The sequence below is a fragment of the Saccopteryx bilineata genome, chromosome 8, assembly GCF_036850765.1.
Source record: "Saccopteryx bilineata isolate mSacBil1 chromosome 8, mSacBil1_pri_phased_curated, whole genome shotgun sequence".
Lineage (NCBI taxonomy): Eukaryota > Metazoa > Chordata > Mammalia > Chiroptera > Emballonuridae > Saccopteryx > Saccopteryx bilineata.
Window position 1 is genome coordinate 51,013,819 of NC_089497.1, and position 17,408 is coordinate 51,031,226.

The 17,408-nt window shown below is 46.0% G+C and overlaps 1 protein-coding gene across 1 annotated transcript in view; it reads right to left on the reverse strand.

Moving 5' to 3' along the window:
* Positions 1-1,781: 1,781 nt before the first annotated feature.
* The window catches only part of HCLS1 (hematopoietic cell-specific Lyn substrate 1), a 41,887-nt gene continuing 26,260 nt past the window's right edge, over positions 1,782-17,408 (reverse strand). Inside the window, exons 5-14 of the mRNA XM_066241452.1 lie at positions 14,933-15,043; positions 12,649-12,703; positions 9,470-9,580; positions 8,456-8,511; positions 7,357-7,426; positions 6,539-6,750; positions 5,740-6,117; positions 2,768-2,987; positions 2,561-2,623; positions 1,782-2,362 (exon numbers count right to left, since the gene is read on the reverse strand). Coding sequence (XP_066097549.1) covers positions 2,226-2,362; positions 2,561-2,623; positions 2,768-2,987; positions 5,740-6,117; positions 6,539-6,750; positions 7,357-7,426; positions 8,456-8,511; positions 9,470-9,580; positions 12,649-12,703; positions 14,933-15,043 — 1,413 coding nt within the window. The 3' untranslated portion in view covers positions 1,782-2,225. The remainder of the gene's footprint in view (positions 2,363-2,560; positions 2,624-2,767; positions 2,988-5,739; positions 6,118-6,538; positions 6,751-7,356; positions 7,427-8,455; positions 8,512-9,469; positions 9,581-12,648; positions 12,704-14,932; positions 15,044-17,408) is intronic.

Sequence of the window (17,408 nt, forward strand, 5' to 3'; positions counted from 1 at the left end):
CCATGGCTTGATAGGTTTGAGCATCAGCCCCAGGCACTGAGGACAGCTCTGTTGATTTGAGCATTGGCTCCATATGGGGGTTTCTGGGTGGATCCCAGTTGGAGCACTAGTGAGTCTATCTCCTCTCCTCTCATTTAAAAGAAAAAGAAAGCTGCTTTGCACTCTGAAAGGCTAACTGGGTGAATCTTTTAAGTTGGTCTAGAGACAGATATGTGACTCACCAGCAGAAGTCATTGTGGAAACAAAGGAGTATGTGTCCTAAAGAGAAGACAAGGAACAAGCCTAAGGGATACAGTGTTCTGGGCACTGAGGAAGTCCTGGAGCCCATGTGGGTCTTGGTCACTGCTCCTAACTCCCACTTTCTTCTTCATCTTTTATTCAAAATTATTATTATTTTTTTGTGTGTGTGTGACAGAGAGAGAGAGAGACAGAAAGAGGGACAGACAGGCAGGAAGGGAGAGAGATGAGATGGATCAATTCTTTGTTGCGAAACCTTAGTTGTTCATTGATTGATTTCTCATATGTGCCTTGACCTGGGGCTACAGAAGACCACGTGACCCCTTGCTCAGGCCAGTGACCCTGGGTTCAAGTTAGTGAGTCTTGCTCAAACCATATGGGCCCGCGCTCAAGCCGGTGACCTTGGGGTTTCAAACCTGGGTCCTCCACGTCCCAATATGATGCTCTATCAGATTGCACTGTGCCACCTCCTGGTCAGCTCTTCATCTTTGAACGCTGGACTCAACTTCGGACACTGGTTACAGCACAGACTTCTATGTCTTACCAACCAAAGATTCCCTACACCAACCAAATCCCTGTCTTCGATTCACATTTTGTTTGATTTTGCCTACCATCTCCTACCCATAGCCTTACAGAGCCCAGCGGCCTGGGCTAGGATAAACCCACTGTGCCCTGCCCTCTCATTCCCCCTCATCTCCATACTTGGCTTGGTGATTTCCTTTTTGCCCATCACTGGCTGTCCAAATGTCCTCATCATTTTTCTTCTTTTTTTTTTAAATTTTTTAATTTATTTATTCATTTTAGAGAGAAAGACAGAGAGAGAGAGAGAGAGAGAGAGAGAGAGAAAGGGAGGAGCAGGAAGCATCAACTCCCATATGTGCCTTGACCAGGCAAGCCCAGGGTTTCGAACCAGCAACCTCAGCATTCCAGGTCGATGCTTTATCCACTGCACCACCACAGGTCAGGCATCCTCATCATTTTTCCTGTCAGCCTCAGCCCTGAACCACACAGAAGCTCATGAGCATCTTCCATCTGCCCTCTCACTTGGCTGTCAAATTCAGTCCTCCAGCTACAAAGAAGCCTGGACTTTCCTGAGCAGAGGACAGTCTCTGGCTCAGTCTCCTTATCACTTCATCGAAGCCTGTATTCAGTTATCTTTTGCCTTTTTGTTGTTGTTGTTGCCAAATCTCCCTTTTCCCTCCTTCGTAATCCCTAATGTGTGCTGCTTCTTCAAGAATCATCATGTCCTAAAAGAGTGTAGTCATTACTCCCAGGCAGGCCTCTCACAACTGCTCAAGCCAGTAGAAGCCGACACAACCTGGCCTTCTGTTTTCCCACCTTACCCCCATTCCCTAGGCTGATCTATTTTGGACTGGATATAACTACAGCGGAAGAAAAAGGCCCAGCCCTAGACATCAAGTCACAGGGGAGTGGGCAGTGGTAGGAGGGAGTCTTCTGGATATGCCTGAAAGAGGGAAAGGGAATTGGAGCCTTGAGAGTCAAAGCCATTGAGGGATGCACAAAAAGCACTATTTACCCCAGCAGAGAGGTGAAACATAGTCCCATTTTATTTCCAATTTTAAGACTGAGCAGAGAAACGACATCTCTTCAGGGAAGGAAAGTAAGCCAAAAGCACAACCAGGTAAACCAGGCAATCTACATATACCTTCCCAGGTATGCAAACCAGCAAGCTCAGAGCTCACCAAAGCAGAAGGCAGAGCTTGGGGCGTCAGAGGGAGCATGCATGGGGAAGGAGGAGGGACAAGAAAAGTGTCTGTGAGCTCACAGAGGGTAGAGAGGACACTGGAGGAGAGCTCCTTCCTCCTGCTGTCTCTGCCGTGAGCCCTAATGGAGAGGGAGAGGGAAATCTGCCTAAAGCCTCAGGCAACTCATGACATCCTATCAGACACTTGCAGCAGGACGGGAGTGGCTGGACGCAGAGCCACTTTGTACATGGGAAGTCACCGTGCAGAATACAGAAGGGCCATTTATTGGAGAAGGTTGACGTAATTTGCAGGGAAGAGTCCAAAGCGGCCGTGGCAACGTCCCCGCCACCAGCCCTCGTCCACCATCTCAATGTCAGTGATGATGTCATCTGGATCAAAGGAAATCTCATCACTTCCCTCTGGAGAGGAAATTAACAGGATGTTAGGATGGTCAGACAAGAATCTCCACCCCTGTGCTCACTCTAAGCCTCAGGAAGGGAAAGAGGCCTGGTCTTCTTGATGCCAAGCACGGACCCTTCCCTGACCCTCAGAATTCATCCCCCTCTCTTGTTTCAAGGGCCTTCAGGCACAAGACCCCTCAGGCACTCCCAACCTACCTCCTTGGTAATCATACAGGGCTACAGCTGAGATCCCAACCCCAGCCGGACAGCCTGACGATCCTGTAGTACGAGAAATATAAACATGGTCTCACCAACATGGAGAAGAAAAGCAAACAGGTTCTTCTGGGTAATGGGACAATTCTTCCTCTTAGCCTCCCCTGGACCTGACAAAATTCAGGAGCTGATTCTCCCTTGACCACTCACCAGCCTGCAAGGAGGGAAGAGAGGGATTCTCAGGCTCCAGCACTTCCTCGTAGTCCCCTTCTGCTTCATCATCTTGCTCATATCTGTCCAGCTCCCCGACATCCTCGTAGTCATTCTCAGGCTCAGGCTCAGGCTCAGGGGCTGCTTCATACACTGGTTCTTCCTCTACCTGGAGGCCTTCCAGAGTCCTGGGAGGCAAAGCTGGGGCCTCCTCATTGTCCTGAGAAGAGAGTGTGGAGCAGGGTGACTTGAACCCACCCGGGGTCGCATCTCCAAAACCTCCCAGTGGAGAACTGCTCAGACCCCACCCATCAGCATGCTTCCACTTCTACCCTCCACCCTTGCTTCTGTCCTCTCCCAGGACGCACAGTCTCTCACCCATTCTTCATTCCTTAGCTTCCTCCCACACCTGTCCTCTCAAAAAAAAAAAAAAAAAAAAAAAAAAAAAAAAAAAATATATATATATATATATATATATATATATATATATATATATCAAGAGATGACAGGAGGGGAATGTAAAATGTGTGAGGGAGGGGAAGTGGGAAGCAAGTCAGATCCCTTGAAAGACCAAGAAAACAATGAAATAAAAGCACATTGTTGGGAATACCACAGCTAGGATCCCTAACTCTCCTAGTTTTTCCAGGACTGGGTGTGTTGGTCAAATAAGTTTGTAAATATGATATAGAGTATGTCTGTAAAGTCATGGTGCACTTTTGACCGGTCACAGGAAAGCAACAAAAGACGATAGAAATGTGAAATCTGCACCAAATAAAAGGAAAACTCTCCCAGTTTCATACCTATTCAGTGCAGTTCAATGTGGGCTCACGTACAGATGTTTTAGGGCTCCTTAGGTAGCTATCCCGTATAGCCTCTATAGCAGGGGTCCCCAAACTATAGCCAGGGCCGCATGCGGCCCCCTGAGGGCATTTATCTGGCCCCCCGCAGCACTTCCGGAAGGGGCACCTCTTTCATTGGTGGTCAGTGAGAGGAGCACAGGATGCATCCACATCCTATGCTTCTGGAGTACTGTATGTGGCAGCACTGCAAAGCGCTGCGTCACTCACATACAGTACTACTTCCGGTGACCCGGGACGCATGCATCATGGCTCTGGAAGCGCATCATATCACTTGTTATGGCTAACAGTGACAAATATGGAACCGGACATTGACCATTTCATTAGCCAAAAGCAGGCCCATAGTTCCCATTGAAATACTGGTCAGTTTGTTGATTTAAATTTACTTGTTCTTTATTTTAAACATTGTATTTGTTCCCATTTTGTTTTTTTTTACTTTAAAATAAGATATGTGCAGTGTGCATAGGGATTTGTTCATAGTTTTTTTTTATAGTCTGGCCCTCCAACGGTCTGAAGGACAGTGAACTGGCCCCCTGTGTAAAAAATTTGGGGACCCCTGCTCTACAGACTCGTCACTGACTGATGGCCTACCAGAACGGGGTTTCTCCACCAAACTGCCGGTTTCCTTCAACTGCTTATTCCACCGAGTAATGTTATTCCTATGTGGTGGCACTTCGTTATAAACGCGCCGATATTCACATTGCACTTTGGTCACAGATTCGAATTTAGTGAGCCACAGAACACACTGAACTTTCCTCTGTACCGTCCACATCTCGACTGGCATGGTCATGGGCTGCTCTGCTATATACACGGTGTTACATCATCATCTGCGCATGTGCACATGCTGCCACATCATCCTACAGAAACTGGGAGGGTTTTCCTTTTATTTAGTGCAGATTTCACGTTTCTTTCATCTTTTGTTGCTTTCCTGTGACCGGTCAAAAGTGTACCATGACTTTAGGGACACACTGTATATGTTTGCTCACTTATAGTTTGCATTGGGTGTGGGGGACAGGCTGCAAGCAGGCAGGATCGTTATAGACTAAGGCTTAGGGAGTTTTTGGGGTTTTTTTTTTTTGTATTTTTCTGTAGTTGGAAACAGGAAGGCAGTCAGACAGACTCCCACATGCGCCCGACCAGGATCCACCCGGCATGCCCACCAGGGGGCGATGCTCTGCCCATCTGGGGCGTTGCTTCATTGCAACCAGAGCCATTCTAGTGCCTGAAGCAGAGGCCATGGAGCCATCCTCAGCACCTGGGCCAACTTTGCTCCAATGGAGCCTTGGCTGCAGGAGGGGAAGAGAGAGACAGAGAGGAAGGAGAGGGGGAGGGGTGGAGAAGCAGATGGGCGCCTCTCCTGTGTCCTCTGACCGGGAATTGAACCCGGGACTCCTGCACGCAAGGCCGATGCTCTACCACTGAGCCAACCAGCCAGGGCCGACTAAGGCTTAGTTTTAAGACTAAGGCTTTCCCACCCTAAGTGACTTTGTATCAGAGACTTCCTTGTTTGTATATTGGATTAAAGGTTTTGATTTCTACACTATAAAATGGGACAGACCCAGAGCTTGCTCTCTCTCGGTTTCTGAGATTAGCATTAGAGGAGAGATCAGAGAAAGGAGAGTAGAGAAAGGCTATGTGGAGGAGAGAAGAAGTAGTCAAGATGGTAGAGTGCTGAAGGAGAAGCCAGTTTGTGCAGAGAGAAGGAGATGGGCGACAGAGGTGAATAAGGTTGGTGAGGTAGAAAACTTTGATTCTAGGAAACTCAAATAAGTCAGTGGCTTTGGGAGCCATGAATGGAAAGGAAAATGTTTTCCCATTGTGTGTATTTCTTGCCTGCCAGGTGCAAGCTAGAACAAAGATGATGGCCCACCAGTTCTTGGCTCCGTTGTTTCATTACCATCTGTCTGAATCAAATGCGAACCTGCATGGGCCAGGCAGCTGTGATGGTGGCTGTGGCTATTGGCTTTACAGGGTGGTTTCCCAGAATGCAGAACTATCAGTATTAAGATCAAGACAGACCCAGACAGACAAAGATGGTTGGTCATACTCTATGGTCACCTTCATATGACATGAGGAGATGGGGAAGGAACAGAGAATCTCTGGGGCTCTGCTTACCTCTGGGGCTTTCTGCCTTGAGGGCAGGGAGGGCACTGGGGGTTCCCTGCTGCTTCTCACAGACTCAGGCTCTGACAGTGGAGGTCTTGAGGGCAGGGTGGGCTCTGGATACTCCTTGCTGGTTCTCACAGGCTCAGGCTCTGACATTGGAAGTCTTGAGGGCAGGGAGGGCACTGGGGGTTCCCTGCTGGTTCTCACAGGCTCAGGCTCTGACATTGGAAGTCTTGAGGGCAGGGAGGGCTCTGGATGCTCCCTGCTGGTTCTCACAGGCTCAGGCTCTGACATTGGAAGTCTTGAGGGCAGGGAGGGCACTGGGGGTTCCCTGCTGGTTCTCACAGGCTCAGGCTCTGACGATGAACTCCCTGCTGGAGGCCAGACCTTTGGAGAATAAAGCATCTGTCCAGTAAGCAAGCAAGCAAGCCTCCATCTTCTCTCGTATACCGTCCTACAGCACCTCCCTCCCACCTCTGCCAATCCAAATCACACTCAAGACGGGCTCTGATCTGAAGCGGTGGCTCCTTTCTCTTAGTTCCTACAGGAATAATGGGCGGCCCTGGCTGGTGGCCTGTCTTCTGTTACACTGCACACATCTTGTGGCTTTTTTCTACCATTCTAGTATATATGAGAACCAATTACACAATCAGACTGAACTCTTCCTGAAGACGGGAACAGCACTTATGTAGAATTTGCTTAACACAGGGGAAGCCTTTGCTTTATTTTCTACTAGTGATTTGGACCCTTCAGGCCCCTATCTAGGCAAGGAATCCTGGCTATGAATCCCAGAGCGCCAAGCACTCACCTCTGAGGAGATTTTCTTAGGCAGCGGGGCTGGCAGCACCGGCTCTTCCACGGTGGCTGCTGGCTGCTGAGCCTCGTGGCTTATCTTTACCAGGGCCTTTCTCTCCTGCTGCTGTCTGGCCATCTGCTGCGCTCTCTCCTCTTCTTCCCGCTTCTTCTTCTCCTCAGCCATGGACTCGAATTTTGCCTTCAGCCCACGGGCACCACTAGAAGCTATAGACACAAGCAAGAAGAACTAGGGTTCTGTTGGTTCAGGGGAAAGGTGGGGTTGTGGTGCTTGAAGGAAGAAGAGCCATCAGTTAATCATCCAGGAGAACAAATGGAGAGGGAACTTAAGGAAGGGAAGGTAGAGAGGTTGATGCAGGAACGAGGAGATTATAGGAGGGTGGTGAAGCCTTGAATCCTAGATTTCTGTGAAGCCAAGCCATGTGACCTCAGACCCTTGTCCTTTTTAAACCATAAGACTTGGTCCTCTAACTTGCATCCTTCCCTGCTCACATTCCTTAAATCTGTGCACCCTCTGACCTCCACCCACCCTCTTCCTATCATCCCAGCCATCTATCCCTATGTGTTCTTCCCCAGTGGCTCCTCATCCCTGCCTCCCTGGGTCCTCTGCTCACAGTTCCTCCTCCAGTGTCACTCTGCCTTTTTATCCACTTAACCTAATTTTTCTGGGAGAGGGAATCCGGGAATATGAGGGTAGGGATCAAGTTTACATCAGCTAATCTAGATAGGCTAACAGAGGAGGTGGTCTGGGGAGAAGACTGAGAAGGGAGACGCAGATGAGGAGCATAGAGAAAGGGAATTATTACGACTTACCAGCCTCTATGGGAGTTGTCTTCTTATAAGCTGTGGTTGGGGCCTCCATTTCATTGAAGCCAACAGCACTCTGCAGGAGAACAGGAGGTGTGTGTGTGGCGGGGGGTAAGGAAGTTGCAGTGACTCAGAACGCAGTATAGAGATTGAGGCCACCGTGGGAGGCATCCTAACCACTTGATACTCAATAGTTGGCCAAGGTGTTCTAATACCATTGTTTTGTGGCAGAGAGAAGGAAAGGGGGGTTTGAAACTGCTCGGCTCAGCTCTCCTTTTTGAAACACAGTGGACCTAGAATCTCAAATCCGGCCGCGTGGCATGCAGCAAAGCCTCTGAGTGATGCACGAAGAGGACTGGTGTAGGGGAGGACAGCGGCGTGGAGTGGAAAAAGACAACAGATTGGGATAAACGATGCCAAACAATCAATGAAATTTTAGAATTTTTTTTTTCTTTTTCTGAAGCTGGAAACGGGGAGAGACAGTCAGACAGACTCCCGCATACGCCCAACCGGGATCCACCCGGCACGCCCACCAGGGGGCGATGCTCTGCCCCTCCGGGGCCTTGCTCTGCAGCGACCAGAGCCACTCTAGCACCTGGGGCAGAGGCCAAGGAGCCATCCCCAGCGCCCGGGCCATCTTTGCTCCAATGGAGCCTTGGCTGCGGGAGGGGAAGAGAGAGACAGAGAGGAAGGAGGGGGTGGGGGGTGGAGAAGCAAATGGGCGCTTCTCCTGTGTGCCCTGGCCGGGAATCGAACCCGGGTCCCCCGCACGCCAGGCCGACGCTCTACCGCTGAGCCAACCGGCCAGGGCCCAATGAAATTTTAAATAAATTCCAAGCAATCAATAAACTTCCCTTGGAGTTTATCTGTCTCCCTGTCTCCCTCTGCCTCCATTCCCTTTCCTAAATTAAAGCTCAAGCCTCAGAAGACATGCTCATTAGATGCCGAGGACAGTTGATGGGGGAGTGCAGGTCACCAGGAGGACTGCACGGTACACCTAGCTTTTTTCCATCTTTTTTTCCATCTTTGCCTCTCACTCTTTTCCGTGCACTTCTGGTGCAGTTTGGGAAGTGATTCTCAAAACATTAGTGTTCTGGCACTTTACCTTATCCACTCGGTCCTTCTGGATTCCATACTGACCACCAAAGCCCTTGGCATAATCTGCAGGACAGAAAGCCTGGGAGTCAGACAGGAGTTAAAATGCTGGAAATGAGTGGGAAGAGGGAGCAGGGGGAAGAAAGATCAGAAGACAGGAATGTGGAAAACAGAGAGAAGGATGAGGAAGTGTGAGAATCAGAGGATAGGGAGAGGCATAGATGGGAAGAGAGCCAAGAGGGTGGGGAGAAAACACTTGGGAGTGGATGGAGGGGAGAGAGCTGGGAATTGGAAACATAGAAGGAAAAAAGTGACAGAAAAGAGAAAAATGTAAAGGAAGAAACAGAAAAAGTGAGGAATGCCCTGGGCAGGTAGCTCTGTTGGTTCAGCATTGTACTAATACACCAAGGTTGCGGGTTCAATCCTCAGGTGGGACGCACACAAGAATCAATCAATGAATGCGTAAATGAGTGGAACAACAGACCAATGTTTCTCCCTTGCTCTCTCTCTCTCTCTCTCCCTTTCTCTTTCCTTCCTTTATCTCTCAAATCAATCAATAAAGAAATAATTAAAAAGAAAAATACGAAGGGCAGCCCTCCAGCCACCCCCAAGTTGTCCCAGAGAGGATGGGGACCTCGCTCTTGAAGGGCCTCTGCTGAGGCAGAGGAGCCTTTGAGAATCACAGCCGTCACGCTCCTCACCACCAGGCTGTCTGTCTTCATCCATTTTTCAATAGCCTCTTTTCCTTTTCTCTTTTCTTTTCCTTATTTTTTCTTTTCTTTTTTTGGCCCCCTTTCCTTTAGCCTCCCTCTTCTGCCCTGCCCCTAATCCTACTGTTTTCCTCTCCAGCCCTTTCGGTTTGCCGCCACTGGCCCACCCACACATCCACTTACTACTACTCTTCACCCACCACCTCCATCGCACACCTGCCCTGTGTTCTGGGTCCTCTCTGTCAGCTTCCAGAAAGGAAGGACGAGGGCCCTGTGGTACCCTCTGACCGCCCTCCTCTCCAGCCCCAACTTACCTGTCTGGGATTCATGTTTCTCTGTTTCTCCCTTGTAGTCATACCCCAAAGCTGCCTTGTCCCGTTTATCCTTCTCTACCCCGTAACGGCCGCCAAAGCCATGAGAGTAATCTGTGATGGAAGGAGCAGTCATGAGAGCCCTCTCTAGACCCACAGGAAAAAACCATTGAGGACAGAAGTCAAGCAGAACGGGTGATTGGGGTGGGAGGAGAGCAGGGCTCAAGTACAAGTGAATTAAAGAGAGAAAAAGGTGTTCTAAGCCATCTTTGGCAAGCTTAATTGTTCACTCTTTTTCTCTTTTCTCTCTTACTTAAATGCCAAGATGAGAAGATCATTTCAATTTTCTCCCTTCTTCAAGAAAAGGCAAAGTAGCCCTGGCCGGTTGGCTCAGCGGTAGAGCATCAGCCTAGCGTGCGGAGGACCTGGGTTCGATTCCGGCCAGGGCACACAGGAGAAGCGCCCATTTGCTTCTCCACCCCTCCGCCGCACTTTCCTCTCTGTCTCTCTCTTCCCCTCCCGCAGCCAAGGTTCCATTGGAGCAAAGATGGCCCGGGCGCTGGGGATGGCTCCTTGGCCTCTGCCCCAGGTGCTAGAGTGGCTCTGGTCGCAACATGGCGACGCCCAGGATGGGCAGAGCATCGCCCCCTGGTGGGCAGAGCCTCGCCCCTGGTGGGCGTGCCGGGTGGATCCCGGTCGGGCGCATGCGGGAGTCTGTCTGACTGTCTCTCCCTGTTTCCAGCTTCAGAAAAAATGAAAAAAAAAAAAAAAAAAAAAAAAAAAAAAGAAAAGGCAAAGTATAGAGAATATAAGAGGAGGCTTCCCGGGCGGTGAAGGGTGGAAGGCACAGCCACATGAAATGCACGCCTTTCCCGGCTCCCATATGAACACTTAGAAATGTCAGCTAAAATATAACAATCTGTTTTGTTGTTGTTGTTAGTCATGAAGCTCAAATGAAAATAAGAAAAAATTATCCTGGCTCCAAAAACAAATAGCTAAGTCAAAGCAATAGATATGAAAATAATTATGAGCTGATGTCCCGAAAACCCAAGGATATTTTAAGTCCCATATTTAATGCCTAGAGTCAGAATCTAGGGTCTGGGGTTCTAATGTCAATAAAAGAACAGAAGGCTGAGGAGCATGAAATGAGTTTCTGCCCACTGCTATAAAAGAGTTCTAGAAAAATTCTAGTCACTTGTCCAGGGAAATGGTAAGGGGGCTTATATTTATAGTTTGTTCAAGAATAACCTATAGGGGGGAAATTTACCTACAAGATGTGGAAACTACAGGCCCACACTTGAGTGTATGGAATACAAATATCCAATTTTATGCTACTTACATGTACAAATTCTAAGCTGAGAAATTAATTTAAATGTTTACCTAAGAAAAGATATACCGACCAGGCGGTGGTGCGGTGGATAGAGCGTCGAACTGGGATGCGGAAGACCCAGGTTTGAGACCCCGAGGTCGCCAGCTTGAGCATGGGCTCATCTGGTTTGAGAAAAGATCACCAGCTTGGACCCAAGGTCGCTGGCTTGTGCAAGGGGTTACTCGGTCTGCTGAAGGCCCATGGTCAAGGCACATATGAGAAAGTAATCAATGAACAACTAAAGTGTCGCAACAAAAAACTAATGATTGATGCTTCTCATCTCTCTCCATTCCTGTCTGTCTGTCCCTATCTGTCCCTCTCTCTGACTCTCTCTCTGTCTCTGTTAAAAAAAAATGCATGCTACCAAGTATTAAAAGGACTGATATTGCCACCAGTGACACATCCTTGACCTTGGAGCATAGAAATTTCAAAGAAATAAAGTTACCTTTCTCAAACTAGAAGCCCTTAAAGAGCTTTGCTGTTGAAGTTGCTCTGTGGTAGTTTCAACAATGAGGTAAAAAAAAAAAAAAAAAAAGAAAAGACATACCACAGAAAGAGTAAGCATCAGAAAAATGTCAAAAATATGAGACAGGCCCTGGCCGGTTGGCTCAGTGGTGAAGCATTGCCTGTTGTGCAGGAGTCCTGGGTTCGATTCCTGGCCAGGCCACACAGGAGAAGTGCCCATCTGCTTCTCCGCCCCTCCTCCTCTCCTTCCTCTCTGTCTCTCTCTTCTCCTCCCGCAGCCAGGGCTCCACTGGAGCAAGGTTTGCCTGGGCTCTGAGGATGGTTCTGTGGCCTCTGTCTCAGGCGCTAGAATGGCTCTGGTTGCAGCAGAGCGGCGCCCCAGATGGGCAGAGTATCGCCCCCTGGTGGGCGTGCTGGGTGGATCCCGGCGGGGCACATGCAGGAGTCTGTCTGACTGCCTCCCCGTTTCTAGCTTCGGAAAAATACAAAAAAAAAAAAAAAAAAGAGACAAAGTAGACCTTAAAACTAAATGCATTATATGAGATAAGAGAGCTATAATACAATAGTAAAAATATTCATCAGGAATATGAATGTAGATATAAAACTATTAATAGAATTAAAATTCATGAAGCAAAAACTGACAGAAGAAAAAAATAGACAAATTCATGATCATAGTTGAAAACTATAACACCTTTCTCTCATTAATTGACAAAAAAATTTAGACAAAGGAATCTAAAATTATAGAAGGTGCAAATTACATTATCAACTAGCAAGATCTAATTGACATTTACAGAACACTACAGCCCAAAACTGCAAACAACACTGTTTTCATGTATCTAGAACATTCACCAAGATTCTCTTCTTGATTTCTCTCTTTTAAAATTTTAGAGAGAGGAGACAGAACAGGCATGGGAGGAGGGTAAGAAATATCAACTTGTAGTAGTTATTTCTGGTATGTGCCTTGACCAGGCAAGCCCAGGGTTCTGAACTGGTGACCTCAGCATTCCAGGTCGACCTTTTATCCACAGCGACACGACAGCTCAGGCAATGATTAGTTTTAAATTTAAGTCAAAGATACATGTTAAAACTTAAGGATAACCTCCTAAAATAAAGGAATAGAATACCTTGTTTTCAACCCATTAGAGAAAAAAAGGGCCCAAGAAAACTTAATCCCATAGAAAGTGATAAAGGAGAAAGAGGCAAGTACACACTTGGATTTAAAAATAAATGAAATAGTGAGGAATTGGGTCATGGAACTAAAAGGGAGTTGATAGCAGCTGTTGCTACTGAAGACTGAGCAGAATGGCAGGGCAGTCAGACTGCTAGGGCTGAAGGGCAGGGTCCTTGCCTTTCTGGGATGTGTGTTTTTCCACTTCTCCTTTGTAATCAAAGCCAACTGCTGACTACAAAGAAAAGGAGAGAGAATTTGTTAGAGTCGGAGCTGACAATTTCCTCCCTCTCTCACCTAGCCTTACTCCCAGCTCAGCCCAGAGGTTCATTTATAGGGGCCCAGGGCTGTGTATGGGGTTTAATGTAGAAACATTTAGCGCTCTGACAGGCTGGTATACCGACCAATGAACATGGGCTCTGGAAACAGAGAGTTCTAGATCAAGCCCCACCTCCCCTACTTTTAGTTGTTTACCTTTAGGTATGTCCTTTAATATTTGAGCCTCAGTCTCTCCAAATATAAAATGAAAATAGGTATACCTGTCTCAATAACCTCAACTGTGAAATGAAAGAAATGATCCCTCTTTGTTTGGGATATTGTGGGAACTAAATGGTGCCAGCTATGTGAAGTGTTTGCATTGGGTTACCCAGTAAATTAGTGCTTTTCTTTCTAACTCCTGTGAAACTAAAATGAGATAATAGAGCCTTGTAAACTATAAAGCATATTCACATGTAAAAGAGAATATTCTATTCCTAATTAATTACACTTTGCCTCTTTTCACTTCTTATACAAGAATGTGGATTTTGGTGGGATGAGAGGCAACCGGGAGAATCTGGATCCTAGCTGCTCTTGGGACTGGAGAAAAGTTTTGACCAGCACCTAATATTACCACCTAGCTACATCTCCAACTGGCTCAGTAACTATGGGTCTCTAAGCCTAGCTTTTGCATCTTAAGAGCTATTAGTACGTACTGTTACTTTGTTTTATGACACACTGTTTGTTTAGGTGATTCACTGAATCAATCACCATAAGTAGAAAGAATGAACAATGAAGCATTAGGCAAAGGCAGAAAGGAGCCAAGATGGAAGAAAAATTTCATCCTGATTAGAGAAGACTGTAACATGCTCCATATTCCATTACTACCTTAAAATTTACCCTCTACATGTTTCCTTTCCTTTATAGTATGTTTTTAATTTTTCTGATATTTTTTCCATCTACAACAAAATAACATCTAACACTTAGCTGTAAGGATTCAGGCCCACCTAACAAACAATGAAAGGTTAAAAAAGAATCCCAGCTAACTGTAAAGGAGATGTCCTCTGTGTGTGCAGCTGTGGCGGAGACACTATTCTGCACCATAAAAGTAAAGATCAAAGAATTTGTTCTACTAAGTCAGTGGTAGTCAACCTGGTCCTTACCACCCACTAGTGGGCATTCCAGCTTTCATGGTGGGTGGTAGCGGAGCAACCAAAGTATAAATAAAAAGATAGATTTAACTATAGTCAGTTGTTTTATAAAGATTTATTCTGCCAAACTTAGCGAAAATCTGACACAAACTATTTGGTAAGTAATTATTATTATATGCTTTAACTTGCTGTAACTCTGCTTTATAAATTTTATAAAGTAAAGTTACTTTCCTATTTTATAAATCACCATTACTGTGGAACCGGTGGGTGGTTAGAAAATTTTACTACTAACAGAGATACAAAAGTGGGCGGTAGGTACAAAAAGGTTGACTATCCCTGGACTAAGTATTCAAACTGAGAACATCAACAAGTTATTAGTTGCATTCCCATGACCACTCTGTTATCTGCAATCATGCTGTCATATTTTCTCTCTTTAAAACTATCTATCTATCTATCTATCTATCTATCTATCTATCTATCTATCTACTTTCTTCTTCTTCTTATTATTATTATTATTATTATTATTATTATTGTACAAAGGAGTCTTTAAACACCTGGATTTCAGGGATTTGGTGCTAAATCTTGTGAAATGTAACCTTTACCTTCCAAAAACAATGTAACCCTAATTAGTTGTTTTACTTGATTATTTGCTGCTATGGTAGAAACATTTAAGCTGACGTATCTATTTTCCCAAAAGGCATAAATATTTATAAGGTTTGGATGTTTGACCAATAGAGGAGCTTTGAGATTTTCCTCTTCTCTTTTTATGTATACAGGTATAACAAAAATCAATGGTTTGAATGATTCCTTATTCAAACAGAGTTTGAGAGTCTTTGTCTGGTTTAAATTACCACCTTTCAGCTCAGCACGTGGCCTCCAACAGTGGCACCAAGGAACGTGCTGAAGGAGGTCACAGGAGCTACCCTCATAATGAACCCCCCTCCTTGATCCACTGCCCTATTCTTCACAGGAGAAGCATAGACCCACATTCAAGGGGGAGTGTTTGTAAGTCCCACATGCTCGGAGTTAGGTGGTGTGGGAAGAGAGTTGTCACTTACCTTGTCTGTCCTGTCTTTCTCCACTCCGTATTTGCCCCCAAAACCTCTGGCAGCATCAGTCTGGGAAGAATGCTTCTCTACCTCAGCAATATACTCATGGCCCACAGCACTCTGAGAAAAATCAAGGATGGAATGAGTGACAAGATAAAACTGACCGTAAAGAAATAAAATGATACAGAGATGGGATAGGATGGAAGAATACAAGAACATGCATTCTGGGTCAGACTCATAGTCTCTGACAGTGGTGCCAAGGAATACATGGTGGAAAAGCAAGGTGACTTCTAGAGCCTCGCACATCCTGATTCTTCTTTAATACCATCAAGAACCCATCATTCAGGAAACTCCCACAGGATAGGCTGGGAAGCAGAAGAATATAGAGACTAAGAAGACAGATCTGTGGTTAAACCAGAAACAAAAAGAAAGCTAAAACAAAACTTTGTGCATCAAAATAGAAATGAGCCTGACCAGGCGGTGGTGCAGAGGATAGAGCTTTGGACTGGGATGTGGAAGGACCCAGGTTCGAGACCCTGAGGTCACCAGCTTGAGCGCAGGCTCATCTGGCTTGAGCAAAAAGCTCACCAGCTTGGACCCAGGGTCACTGGCTCCAGCAAGGGGTTACTCAGTCTGCTGAAGGCCCGCAGTCAAGGCACGTATGAGAAAGCAATCAATGAACAACTAAGAAGTCACAACACGCAACGAAAAACTAATAATTGATGCTTCTCATCTGTCTCCACTCCTGTCTGTCTGTCCCTGTCTATCCCTCTCTCTGACTCTCTGTCTCTGTAAAAATAAATTAATTAATTAATTAATTAAAAATAAAAACTTTATATAAAAAAAATAGAAATGAGAATAGTTACTGGGGAGAGACCAAAGGGCACTGACTGGATGCCTTAGTCAGGATTGAAGGTTCACATAAATAGCCAGGTGCTTTTGTCTGCACCTTTTCTCCTATATGACACCTGAACCCTAAGGTTTATCAGTAACTGACTGTACCAAAGGAGGCTGGCAGACAATACTGCCAGCAGTTCAACATGGCATGTAACTTAAATCTTTTCTGTTCTGTTCCACTTTTTATTCCATCTACTATTTTATTTTCTATTTGGTTTTAAAAATTATATCTTTTATAATACATATAGAAGCTTTAATAATTTGAGAATTGAGTACTACTTCAAGCCAAATAACGATGCCTTGCAGAGTCTGAAGAGTCTGAGCTACAAAGAAATTAGAAATTTCTTTTTCCTCCTGTATTTCCAACCCCATGCTAGGATAAGCAATATCAATACAGAGCTTGGTGAGAAGCACTGCCCTGTATAAGCTCCTAGAAACTGGTTTTGCAACATTTTGGGGTCTGTGTAAATCAATTTTGCTTGTTGAATTGAAGAAGGAATGACTGCTCTTTTTCTAGGAATATTGTGGGAAAATACAATGCCTACACTGTACTTCACACAGTGACTAAAACAAAATACCTCCATTTTATTTTTTTTATTTTTTGCAACAGAGGAAAAGGCAGACAAGGACCTGCAGGAAAGGAGAAAGATGAGAAGCATCAACTCTTCGTTGCGGCACCTTAGTTGTTCATTGATTGCTTTCTCATATGTGCCTTGACTGGGGAGCTACAGCAGAGTGAGTGACCCCTTGCTCAAGCCAGCAACCTTGGGCTCAAGTTAGTGACCTTAGGCTTCAAGCCAGCAACCTTTGGGCTCAAGATAGCAAACATGGGGTTTTGTCTATGATTCCATACTCAAGCCAGCAACCCCGCACTCAAGCTGGTGAGCTTGTGCTCAAGCCGGCAACCTTGGGGTTTTAAACCTGGATCCTCTGCGTCCCAGTCTGATGCTCTGTCCACTGCACCACCTCCTGGTCAAGCAAACAAACTAAATACCTCTTAAGGGTGAACTAAAGGCTTTTATTGGGAGGGAGAGAAAGATAGGCAGACAGACAGACTGGAAGGGAGAGAAATGAGAAGCATCAACACACAGTTGCGGCACTTTAGTTGTTCATTGATTGCTTTTCATATGTGCCATGACCCAGGAACTGCAGCTCAGCCAGTGACCTTTGGGTTCAAGCCAGCGACCATAGGATCATGTTGATGACCCACACTCAAGCTGGCAACCCCATGCTCAAGCTGGAACCTTGAGTTTCAAATCTGGGCCCTCAGCATCCAAGTCAATGCTCTATTTACTGCACTACCACCTGGTCAGGCTCTCCTTGAAAGTAAACTTTTTTCTTACAAGTTATCCTTCAAGTTAGGAAAGTCAATGGAAAATATGATTCAATATACAAGTATCCTTTTATCATACTTTTATAGCATCTAGTGGATAAAATAAAAACTATTCAGGCCCTGGCCAATTGGCTCAGTGGATAGAGCAATGGCCTAGTGTACAGATGTCCTGGGTTTGATTCCTGGTCAGGGCACATGTGAGAAGCACCCCTCTGCTTCTCTTCCCCGCACTCTCCCCCTTCTCTCTCTTTGCCT